This window comes from Lepidothrix coronata, unplaced genomic scaffold (assembly GCF_001604755.1).
Source record: "Lepidothrix coronata isolate B3197 unplaced genomic scaffold, Lepidothrix_coronata-1.0 Scaffold21, whole genome shotgun sequence".
Lineage (NCBI taxonomy): Eukaryota > Metazoa > Chordata > Aves > Passeriformes > Pipridae > Lepidothrix > Lepidothrix coronata.
The window spans coordinates 6,894,948-6,908,223 of NW_016690201.1; the positions used below are offsets into that span (position 1 = coordinate 6,894,948).

Genomic DNA, 13,276 nt, shown 5'->3' on the forward strand with positions numbered 1-13,276 from the left:
AGAAAAACAGTGGGGGAAGTCTGCTCTGAGCTTTCAGAAACATGTAAAATGCTGGGCTCAGAAACATACAAGCAAGTAAAAGACAAATTTACTTTTTAAAGAATCTGCAAGCTTGACTGTGAAGGCTGGTGACATGTTGACGCCTTCTGTCAGAAGTATGATTTTCTTAAAAAACAAACCAAACAAACAAACAAAAACCCCGAAGCAAAACAAACAAACAAACACACACAAAAAAAACCAACCAAAAAGGTGAATTGCAGCCCTGCCCATCACCTGCCTTTTTCCTTAGTGCAGTCAGCTCAGAAGGGAGACTTAGCTGAACATTTTGGAGGAAATATACATCAAAATATTCCAGCAGGATGTCCACTACAATCCAGCAAAATTAACAGATCCATCTAGTTGGATCATAACAATGGTGAGCTCTGAGCAGGTCCCTCCGCAGGTGAGGAAATCAGAAGATCCTAAAGCAGCCTCAGCTAGACCTTTGTTCCACTGCAAGCATTAAGGTAGCACAACCCCGAAGCGTTAGTCAGTCGTTCGTTTCTACCATCATACGTTTGTTTTGAGACATGTATTTTTTGGGGGGTCATTTTATTTTATTATTTTTATTTCAGGTATAGTTGAACAAAAATCATTCAGATCCTTATAGTTATGAAGCAGTATTATCTCATAAAATGAATGCTTTTCACTTACTGTTGTAGAATGGCCCAGCTTGGAAGGGATCTTAAAGATCCTCTAGTTCCAATCCCTGAGCCATGGGCAGGGACACCTTCCACTAGACCAGGTTACTCAGAGCTCCATCCAACCTGGCCTTGAACACTTCCTGGTATGTGACTTCCCCCCAACTTCTCTGAGAAACCTGTTCCAGAACCTCACCACCCTCACAGTAAAGAATTTCTTCCTAATATCTAATCTAAAGCTACCCTCATTTTGAAGCCATTCCCCCTTGTCCTGTCACTCCAGGCCCTTCTAAATAGTCTCTGTTCATCTTTCTTGTAGAGACCCTTTAGGGAAGGGACACAATTAGGTTCCCCTGAAGGCTTCTCCTCTCCAGGCTGAACAATCCCAATTCTCTCAGTCTTTCCTCATAGGAGATGTGCTCCATCCCTCTGATCAACTCAGTGGCCTCCTCTAAACTTGCTACAACAGGTCAATGTCCTTACTAGGTCTGAGTGTACAAGCTTCATTCACATTTTATTAAGATATTACAGTCAGACCTGTTATACAGGACAGAATTTAATTGATATTCGTACATTGGCAGATACAGACAAAAATAACCTCAAATACTTGCAATCAAAGCTGTGTAGTAATGACTCAGCTGTGCCCTGGAGGCTAAACAGTGGTTAAAGTTATGAATTGTGCTTGAGTAGAGTTTTGCAGCTGATGTGTAGACTCTTATGCACATGGCTTTTGGATCTGATTTACATATCTCCCTGAATATCTACCAAATATAAGCTGTGAATTCCCTGCTCCTTTGTAACTGAGGATATTATTCTTTATTCATCATGTTAACAGTCGCTAATGAATGCACAAAACTGAGCTGAAACTTTCAGGAATCTGAAAAAATAGACAGAATGTCATAAGGAAACTCGCTACGGTTACAGTCCACTTCAGGGAGCTGGATGGTTTTCCCTGGTTCATCTTCACTGATGCCTGGTATTTCCAAGCAATTTGTTCAGTTACCATTATTGTAGCAGTTTCAGCTCATAACCTCAAAGAAATACAATTCTGACTGGAGGACAAAATATTGTTCCATGTCTCTCATGTTAAATTTTTCAGCCTTTTCCATCCAAAATGTCATAGCTTTTCTAAATTTGTATATTTAGGTTTCTTAGCAGACTTTGCAAAAACAGTGGAATGAGTGTTGAGAAGCTGGATGCATGTTTGGGGCAACTGCCTCTTTGATTTTTTATTTTCCCACCTCTAGAGAAACTTAATATGGTCATATAAAAGCTAAAATTGTCTAGATTTTCAGAAGTGCCTCTGAGTTTCACAATGAGATTTACAGCCAATTCATAATTTGTGCTACAAGTGCTCTTGCACACAGAAGAGCTGCTGTCCTTTAAATAACTTGTTTTTTTCCTCTTGATTGCTATTCTCCATAGTATTTCAGACTTTAGAATACATTAATGGTTTTAAAATATAGGATAAAAAGTGAATTTTAGTAGTCTCTTCCTGCATTAGATAGAATTCAGTAAAATCTCAGCAGAGATTCAGGCAACTGAACAACCGTTTTTTGTTTGTTTTATTGATTAAAATTATCTTGAAAGGTTTCTTTCTGGCTCTGCAATGCAGTACAGTAACAAAAGGAATCACAAAAGTGCAGCTAGCAATTTCAGTGAAAGGGTCTCTAGAGAAATGTGAAGTCTGAACAGCATCTACTAATAATGACTGGCACTGCTGTAAAGCAGCTGTGGAGAATGTAGGTGTAAGGAAAGGGAGACTGGAGGCTCATCCCAGGAGCTGTTTCTGCAGCCTCTCTTTGCAGTTATTACATGTCTGGGCTAACATTTTGTGATTACCCACCTCAGAGCATCACTACAGGGCTGAGAGAGATCAATCATATGTAAGACAGAAAGTAATGAGCTGCCCTTGGCAGAGAAAGGTCCTGTCAAAGTGAAATATGTGAGCTTGATCTGATCAGTTTGGGGAGCTTCTCCCTGAAGTTCTAGGGTAACAGGACTAAGCCCTCTTAATGTGCCCTGTACATTCAGTGCCCTAAGTAAATAGAAATGGACAGCAAGGTGCACATTGGGGAAGTAATGGAAGGGATTCCTACAAAAGATGACTCCTGTCTCATTGGGGGAACAACTGAGGCTTTTCTGAGGGCTCCAGGAGGAGGCAGAAATGTAATGACTCCTGTGCCCCTGCCCACCTTTGACCACAGCTGCCTCCTCCCTGCAAGGAGGAAGCACTGGGAAGTTCTTCAGGGAAATAGGACTAGTCCTTGTTCTCTTCCTGCTCATTCCTGAGACACTAAGCACTTTTGCTGGGCTGTGAATGAGCAGCCTAAGGACTTTTTCCTTAATTGTTCTGTCTTATTTCAATTTTCTCACTGTCTCCTGAAAGGTAAGAAGGAACAAGTAAAAGCAAACAATACAAAAAAATAAGATGATAAGAACAATAGGGGACTGGGTCATCTCTCCTATGAGGAAAGGAGGGGGAACTGGGCCTGTTCAGCCTCAAGAAGAGACAATTGAAAGGGGACCTCAACAATGTCTGTCAGTGTCTGCAGGGAGGTGTCAGGGGATGGACCAGGCTCTACTTGGTGCTGCCGAGCAATGGGACAAAAGGCAAAAACTGATGCCCGGGAAGTTCCACCTGGATATGAGGAAGAACTTCTTTCCTGTGCAGTGACCACCCACTGGAACAGATCACCCAGAAAGAGTGTGAAGTGTCCCCTCCCTTACTGGAGATATTCCAGAACCATCTGGAAATAATCCTGTGCCATGTGCTCTGGGATGACCCTGCTGGAGCAGGGAGGTTGGACCAGATGACACCCTGTGGTCCCCTCCAACCTGACCCATTCTGTGATTCTAACAGAAATTAATGAGCAAATATTTGTCATTGATTTTATTAGAACAGTGTCTATATCTCTTTTTATTACTGCCAGTGGTATGAAATTTTTTTTAGATCAGCATATTTCTTGCTTGTTAACAGTACCTTTTTTTTTTCTCTTCATTAATAACTAGCTGGGCACTTTCCTTCTTCTTACACTGATTTTATTCTTCGCCTTGGGAAGGAGAGGAAAGTGTATTAAAGTGAACAGAAAAAGTATTTGCATACCAATTCCCAACTCTAATGCTGTAGCCTGTTATGATAAAAAGGTTATATAGCAACCCTCAATCATGAACCTTTTCTCTCTATGTATTTAAAATCTCATGTGTTCTGTTTTCCTCTCAAAGATTGCAAAAGCGAATATGATTCTATTCCAGCTCATGCATTAGATTTGTTGGTGAAGTTCATTCTGCACAATCTTTATTAACAAGTGTGTGCCTGAGCCTGACTGAAGCAAAGCTTAATTTTCATGTTGTGTTTGCTACAGTGGTAGTCAGAAATAATTTTACATTTATAAAATGAACAGACCAGGAGCCCTGATTTACCATTTTATATATCATTTCCTAGAAGAAGACTATGCTCAATAAAATTTCAATATGACTGATAATTCATAATTTGGACAGTGGTTATAGGTACGATTTCATTTCTGATGTTAATGAAAAGCTCTATCTAATTTCTGATTGTCTGCCTTGAATTGGTGAACTTGTCCTTACATCTTCAGAAAATCATGTGTGGTGCTGATTTTATCCTTATTTGAAAGCTCTATGATGCTTTCTGAACAACTGAAAAAAAAACATCATTAAGCAGGTTTCTAGGATAATTAATGTTGAAGAGATGCAACCAAAGCTTCAACAGTACTTCAGTGTCTGCTGAAATAAAATAACTCTACATGAATTACCATTTCTAATCTTGCTGAGATTTAAAAAGACATTTATTATTTTTTTTTAGTATCTGTTTTCTTAAACTCAAGAACTTTCATAGAATGGAATAGCAGCACCAAGGGAACAAAACTAATAAAAGATTTTTGAAAAAATAGATGATGATGGATGACATTTACCTCAGATGAATGAACTTGATAGCTGGCAGGAAACTTGGGAGATCCACTTATCTCTTGGAGTACTCACTAATACATAAGGCAAGGAACCAGGAAGCTCATAAAAGTAGAGATAACAATAGTCAACCATATCCGTTCTTGCTTTTATTCACATGACATCGAATCATTTCTGGTAGTGCAAACAGTTTTCTGATTTAAAGTAGCTGTAGATAAGAACTGTTAAGGGAAGATCATGTTTCCTTATAAATAAAATGAAAGAAAGAATTGGATTAGTTAAATCCATGTGTTAGATTTTAATTATTTGGATTGGTTTAGACTAGTTTGGATTAGTTGGGTTATCTCTAATTTAAAAATAAATCTTCTGTACCGTTTTTCTTCCTATACAGTACTTTGAAATCAAAAAGTCATAGGAATTAGAAATAGGAATAAGTTAATAGTGTGTTTTACTTTGTCTTCCCATTGTTGTTTACAAAGCATTTCCAAGGTAATCCATGTAAACCAGTATTCAAGGTCGCCCTCATTTTGGCTCCAATTCTGTTTTTCAAGTGCCATTTTGACAAATGATCTTCATTGTATCTTTACAGCTACAGTTTGTGATGGAAAATTCATGTTGACTGATTCCTCTGGGTTTTTTCACTCTATGAATTACCCAAAGCCATATAATGCAGATATCATTTGCCAATGGATAATACTGTAAGTCATTTTCCAATAATTTTGTACCTAATATTTTTTTTGATTATGAAGTGATATTGTTTCCTGCACAACAACCTTATGCCATTTGTTTGGATTATACTCCAAATACTCCGCATGGAAAATATGTAATATTACTTTTTTCCTTTGTATTTATGTAACTTTTCTTTTAAAACTTGCATGCCTAAATCCCATAACTATATCAATAATTTGCCCACTTACCAAAATTCTCAGGTATGACGTTGAGAAATTTTGTGGGTTATATGCATACACAGTAACATAAGTGTAAGCTCAAAATAAATCACATAACTCAAAATAATTGCAAGGGGTTTTCTTTTCAAAGTATTGCAATAAATACTAGTCTTCAGGTAATGATTTTATATGATATAACTGTTATTATCAGATGGAATTTTCAAGAATTCCCTTGTCATTTAGGGGTACAGATTTCTTCTGGGAGTTAAGAGTACCTGTGCTCCTAAGCAATTGAGTAATATGTTTTAAAATTGCATGATATAATAGCACCAAATGCCTTTTCAGCCCTAGGCACAAGAAGTGAAATTTTTTATCAAGGATATGCACCCACAGCTGGGAGAGATCTGTTTGACTTTGACTCTCTAGATCCACTTCACAGACCAGGGAGAAAAAAATTGAAAGGCAGTAATTCTTATTATGGCTTTGTAATAATGGCTGTTCTTTGATTCTGAGAAATATTAGTATGGTAGAAGAGTTTCAAAGGAGATTAAGGAATTGCCTTTAAAATTGGAAAAGTTTTGGTCTTCGCATTGCAAAGGCTCCTTTGAAAGTCCTTTGATTTTGTTAAGGACATTTGTTCCTTCTCATCTTCAGCAGTACTATTCATCAATAACTACTGGCTACACAGGAGTTTAGAATCTAGATGTGTCCCAGGAAAAGCTCAAGATTTTGTCCTTCCAAATATAAGTCTGACTTGTTCCTCATTTCGTGCTGTTGCAGAATTTTAAGCACAGTAAATAAATGTGACTCAAGTGCACAATTTCCTTCTAAGCTGTTAATTTTGCTTCAAGTGCTGCTATAGCTGCCAGAAGCATTGTATTAGTAGATATCTATACCAGGTATGAGGCTAATAAAAGCTTCATTTTGGAAAGAATCATTAGTAATTGCAAATAATATAGTAGAGGTTCTGCAGATCTGTGTAATTACAGATTGATCAATGGCAAAACCAACCGTCTGGATTTATCTTCCACTTACCTGCTTTAAAAAAATCTGGCAACACTGACAGTAAAGGCCTGGGAAATTTAATGTGGCACTCAAATTTTGTCTGCCTTTAGAACAGAATTGTTTCTACGGGGGAACCTTTTGGGTTTTTCAGTAAACAATGAGAGACACTTCTCTATTGTTTTTATTATCCCTATAAAAATGTGTTAAAAGTCACCCTCTAATACATCGGAGATTGGATTTCTCTTCTGCCTGCCTTTGTTTAGAAAGATTTCCCCATTACCTTTAGGTAAAGCTTTCACGTTTTCACCCCATTTAACTCCAAATGAAGATGTAATTTCCTCTCCTTCTAAAAAACCAATATGCTCAATATATGCCTGAAACTTTAACTTTCTGAAAGACTACATTTCAACCATATCTTTTATTCTTTCCAAACCAAGGATATTTTTTCCCTCTGGAGAAATATACAACAATAATAATAATAATAATAAAAAAAGGCAAAGATTTAAATGTGTACTTCACACTTCTCTACCCATCATTACTGATAAACACCAGCAGATTGCTGTTGAAAAGCTATTTTTACTGGGTATTTCAATTCTAGAAAACAACAGATAGGGGTAAAGGAAGCTAAGTTGATTGTGATAGTAGTGTTTTAGAATTTTTACTACCATATATGTTTTGCAGAAAGGAAGTGGGATAGTGAGTTAGATATAGATTACTGAGAGAACATAACTGCAGCAAAATAAAGCATTTTTTACACTTTATTTTAAGTGACTTTTGTTATTAAACTTACTGTGTGATGGTTAAGGTGTATAACAAGTTCCCAAACAGGGGGTTTGAGATCATCAAATCTTCATGAAAATCCTGTTTTGGTCATAAGAAACATTGTTTTGGACTTTCAGGAGAGAGATTTTGATATTTTGCTATTCATATTGGTACCACAATACTATTCTTCTGGCCTTAGGAAGTCTACCTGAGCAGTGAGATGATATCTAATAGCAACATGCATGAAAAGGTAATTGTAATTCAGTGAGAAGCAGAGGACAATCAGAAACAACCAAAAACCCTGCAGAACTGATTATCACATCCTAGAGTTCAGAACATTGTTTCTAGAACATACTTAACTCCAGCAAGTAAAGGAGAATTTGTACTGTCACTAAAGGTTTATGGCCTATTCTTTTAGTAATATTACAAGGTAGAAGTTAGACAAATAGGTCATCAATTAATATAATTTCATGTTTCTTCTGAATTTAAAATCATTCAAGCACTCAATGAATTTACTACAGTCAAAAAGAGATTTTCGGTTTTGAGGTTTATTTTTCTCTTGCTACTTTAGAGTTCCTCAAGGTTTGTCCATTAAGCTGAACTTCACTTCCTTTGAAACACAACAATATGCAGACACATTGGATATTTTTGAAGGTGTAGGACAAAACAAGATTTTAAAAGGTAAGTTTATTTTTCAGATATTATTACTTTTCCATTCATAAAATTTGAGTGGTAAATTATACATTTTGAGGTGAAAAAAGTTGCATGCATATTTTTGAGAGGAAGACTGGAGCTGTGTAGAATTACCCTGTTAGACAATTATCTCAATCTACGTATCTGCTCTTAAAAGTTGCTTCTCTTATATACTAAGAAATATCTACTTGGTTTTTAAGCTCTTATTTAAACAATCTTGATAACTTGATCAGAGTCATAGTCTTGTGGGGTCCATGTTTCATTGGAAATATGTTGTCAGAAGATCCTGTAACATCACACACAATAACATAAAATAAAAGTATCTAAACTGGACTGTTGGGAGAAGTACTATGATACTCCCTGAAAATCATTATAAGCATGGCATTGGTTTCCTTGAAATACTGATGATACCTTTTCTCTGTCTCTACTCTGGAAAACTGAGATTTTGCCCATTTTTTACAAGACTCAGTCTATACAGCTGAATTCCACCAGAGGTGGAAAACATATATAAATATATAAAGAAAGTATTATTATTTATCCTTATTTTTGGAAGCAAGTAGAAAATGGGAATGTGAAATAGTAAAAGACTAGCTGGTATCCATATTAGTGAATATGAGAGATGGGGTATGCAGAATATTCATATGGCAGCCAAACAGCTAAATTCATCAGGGGTTTGAAGCTATTGTAACAGGATCACAGTACAAGAGGGAAAGCATTCCTTAAGACTCAGTAAACCAATCCACTGCATTTTTGTGACAGCACTGGAGATTCTAATGTGCATGGGATTATTTTCTCTCTGACTATATTATTCTTTATTTGTTTTCAGCTTCTCTGTCAGGGACAAATACTGAAACAATTTACATTTTTTCTCATGAGGCTACAGCACAGTTCACAACAGATTATGATGAAAATTACAGTGGCTTTAATGCAACATACACTACATTTAATGCAAGTGAACTAAACAGTAAGTGTTCTCTGTGTGTGTGTGTGTGTGTGTGTGTGTTTGTTACCCCAGAAGTTTGATGTATCCATGTTTTCAATCCGACAATATGTAGAAGGGAAGCAGTATTTTCTGACCTCAGTCCACTAACTAGACCTTGTTTGGAAAATTTCATACTGCTTTAAAGATCAAATGATTGATTTCAATAAGATCATCCTGTTTGCTTGTGTCTAGCAGTGGGGTGATGTCTTACAAAGCTCATCAAAGTGAAACTGTGCCCATACCTTCATCAGATTCCTCTCAACCAGTTTGTTCAGTAATGAACACTGTGGAACCACTGACAACAATCATGCAAATAGGCACTGGGGAAAGTTCAGAATGCAGTAAATCTACAGTGACAACAAAATGCAGCAATATGACTCATGCTTTGGGATTCCTTGGTAACTGGAAAAATGGTAGCTTTTTCAGCTGCTAAATTTTGAACAGGATGTGAATAGGGGATGTGACAGGGAAGGAATATACTGCAGGAAGCATCCAGAGTACCAGCAAACTCCTGTCATGTGGAAGCCCCTGTTGACCCGCACTTAAAGGGAAAGACATGGAAATATCATGGGAAGAAAAGCGGTGAGGATGCTGCAGCAAATGCATGTGAGCAAAGAAGGAGAAAAGGAGCAAATGAGGAGAAGGAAAGGGGCACCCCAGGTGCATGGAGCACAGCGTCCAGCTCTGGTGGTGAGCCCTTTCAGCTGGAGCAATCCAGGACTTGGCAAAGAAAAGAGAGGAGCAGGGTTGGCCTTTAGAGTTACCTTTGTAAGGAGCTCTCTCTTATTCCCTCACCACGTTGCCGGTGAAGGATCAGAAATGAAGATTGGTGACTCCAAGAGTGTTTAGGGCCACCCTTCAGTGATAATGTCTTGTTAACAAGTACAAATGACACATTTATTTGAGTAATTATGTTGCATTGCATAGAGGAGGAAATTGAGTCATTGTGGGCTCCAGTTTACAATCATAACTAAAAGTTTATGTTTTTCGTCTCTCTTTCTTACCTAATTCTGAGAAAATACTCAACATCTCTGTCATTTTTATTTACTAGAGGTTCTTATTCACAGATTATGAGAAAATCAATTGCACTTTTGAAGAGGGCTTTTGTTACTGGATACAAGATTTAAATGATGATTCAGTCTGGGAAAGACTTCAGGGTCCTACCTTTCCCGTGATGAGTGGTCCTGAGTTTGATCACACATTTGGCAACATCTCAGGTAAGATCAAAAGAAAATTTGCTTGCAGATTAAAGGAAAAACTTGATTTAGCTTATGTTATATCACTGTACAATGGGTTCTTCATAGTGATGTTACTAGGATGTCATTTTATTATGCCATAAAAATGAGTCAGGGCTACCAGGCAAAACATTTTATGTCACTGATTGGGTCTTATGGAAATAGAGCAAAACTGGAGGAAGAAATAAAGGAATATGTAAAGTGGATAAAGTGTGAGGTACTGAAATGTTTCAATGCTATTATTATGCAAAGAGCATTATCTGAGAAACAAATTTCTATCATCCAACAGTGTTATAGGTCAAAACCCCTCATGTTTACCTTAACGGAAAAAAAAGTATAATTACATTTTAGGGAAATAACTTCTATTTCATTTGTATCTACTGCTGATATCCTCATGGTTGTCACAGAATAATTTTGATTTCACATGGAGTCAGCCTGCAGTGTACAAGGGGCATCTGTATCCCGAGTTACCTCACACCAATCACAATAATTGCCAGAACTTGTGCCAAACACACAAACACTCCAGGAACTGTTACAGTTAAATAACTTAATTGAGTGATCATATCAAAAGTGGAGTTTAATTTAAGAGATAATACTGATAGAAATTGGATTTTGAGTGTCTAGCATGGATGCTTATCCTAGAATTAGACTCCAAAAGTGTGTTTTTTTTTTCTGTTTCAACAGTAAAACCAAACAATCCCTTCCTCTGTTGATTTGTTACTCCAGCTAAAACTAAGAGACTTCTGATTTTACAATGGTCATATATATTCTATGTGAGACTTATATAAAACTCATTCATTGATAAGTGACTGGGAAAATAGCAAATTATTCTGGAAGTTACTGCTGGGAAAAGAAAAATAGTATTTTCCATTTTATTGGGTAGAAATTATTCACCTCTCTCTGAGTAAATGCACATTTTCTAAACAATCTTCAGAACGCTGTTTTATCTTCCCACTTGACTTCTAGAATACAAATCATATGAAAGAATTTAAAATTTGTTTAATAAAACCCTTGACAATGATTTCTAACTCTCTAGAAAATTGTAATTTATTTTAGGTGCTCTCTGTCTCTCTGTGCTAAATCTAAGCTGACACATGTAATATTCCCATATGTAATGCTGCTATTATATTACATAATTAGATTTCTATGACCTGTATTTGGAGCAAAAATGTGAGTTTCATCATCAATATCTAGCTATTCCATACACTGAGAGAAACTCTATTTTTGGTTTTCTGCTTTTGAAAAGCAAAGAACTTAACACTCAACAGTTGATTCTGAATGCTAAGAGAATTGATGAAACTAAGACACAAGGCTGTCACTTTGACTATATGAAGACCTTTTTCTTAAAGCTAGACACCATATATATTGTAATGCATGCTTTCTAAGTCAACAGAGGAAATGAAATGCCTGATTCATATTTCAGCTTAATTTTCAGGCATTTTAACCTCCCACATGAAAAAACCTAGGTAATCCAGAATTAAAAATAACAGAGCAGTGTATAATTTAAATTATATAATTGTAATTATATTTATATGTAGATTCTCTGAATATAATATTTGCATATATGTGTGTTAGATAGATAGATAGATAGATAGATTTTAAAAACTTAAGCAAGAATTTTATTTTAGAACTGCTAAAGTTTGCTTTTCTCATGACAAATCACAGTGTTTCTGTGAACTGGCCTCATATGGCAAAAAGAGGTCCAAATTCCCACCTACAATAAATTAATTCAGACAAAGCTACAAACTCAATTCCACAAATAACTTTTGCTTGTTTTTTTGTTTACAATGCTTCACCTTGCTATAAAATATTCATGTAGTCATTCTCTCACCCTCTCAAAATACAATCCATATTTCTCATTGTTATGTGGATAAAAACTGTGAAAATGTTAGGAAATTCTCCTGCAAAATCACAAGCCATATCAAACAGGAAGACATTTTATAAGTCAAGTAGAATTGCTGCCTTCACTAAATATAAGGCAGAGTTCCCACTGACTTGAAAAGGACTAGTTTCCCATTTCTTCTCTGGTTCTGGGGAATATCCAACAAGCTTAAAAGCCCACTTTAATATGTCATTGACTGCTGAATGACTTGGGAGAATCATTCACATTTACTGTGTCAGGAATCTTCCAAATCATGCAACACTATCTGTGCTTGATATCATTTTAAATTTGAAAACACTAATAGCTAAGAAAAAAATTCTGTACTGGCTAAAAAGTGCTCATTCCCTTGCAGGATTTTATATCTCAACACCCGCTGGAATGGGATTCTTTGAAGACCAAGTCCGGATTGTTAGTTTGCCTTTGGTCTCTTCAGATATATATTGCCTAAGCTTTTGGTACTGTTATGTAATTCCTAAACCTATACTTTGTTTAAGAACATAACTAAGAAGTTTTTGTTTATATAGAATATTAATCCACATTGGTGGGCCAGCAATACAAACCTGCTTCTGCTTGATTTTCCACAATCAGTCTCAACTCCAGACCTGAAACTTTAACTCTTGTAACTCTGATTCTTGCAGTTAGCTTTAATGTATTTTCTTTTTCACCCTGTATCCAATATTTATTTCCATACAAAAGTGACATTAAGTATCCCTGAAACATTTTTTTGTCGTGAAGCTTACCTAGACTTCTGCAGAAAATATAACAAAGCACTGAGTAAATTCCTAGTGCAATTTAAATATATAATTTATTTTCATGCTAGCTGTAAATTACTCCTAATTCCATGAAACTGGCTATAAAATAAAAAGACTGACATTTTTTCAATTTCACTTTTTTCTGATAATAACAAAATTGCTTTTCCCTCTTCAGGTATTTCATGTACAGTCCTAATGTCTATCGTTTGAGAGTCAGCATAAGCAATGAGCATGATTTGGAAAAGGTCATTTTCGAGAAAGAAGGAAACTATGGAGACAAATGGAATTATGGACAAGTAACTTTAAATGAAACATCCGATTTTAAGGTTTGTTACACTGCCAGTTCTTTTAAAAATTTGTTTTAGCTAAACTGATATCAGAGTTTCCTGTGAAATGAACCCAATGATCCACAGCTGCAAAGATATTATCTAGCATTATTTACTAATGCATGTCATCAAATAAATGTTTAGC

At 36.1% G+C, this 13,276-nt stretch overlaps 1 protein-coding gene across 1 annotated transcript in view; it reads left to right on the top strand.

The window, feature by feature from the left end:
- TMPRSS15 (transmembrane protease, serine 15) overlaps positions 1–13,276 on the top strand; it is a 53,529-nt gene that overhangs the window by 14,374 nt on the left and 25,879 nt on the right. The window contains exons 10-15 of the mRNA XM_017807883.1: positions 5,197–5,305; positions 7,833–7,942; positions 8,781–8,918; positions 10,004–10,153; positions 12,406–12,508; positions 12,981–13,131. Of these exons, the coding sequence (XP_017663372.1) occupies positions 5,197–5,305; positions 7,833–7,942; positions 8,781–8,918; positions 10,004–10,153; positions 12,406–12,508; positions 12,981–13,131 (761 nt within the window). The remainder of the gene's footprint in view (positions 1–5,196; positions 5,306–7,832; positions 7,943–8,780; positions 8,919–10,003; positions 10,154–12,405; positions 12,509–12,980; positions 13,132–13,276) is intronic.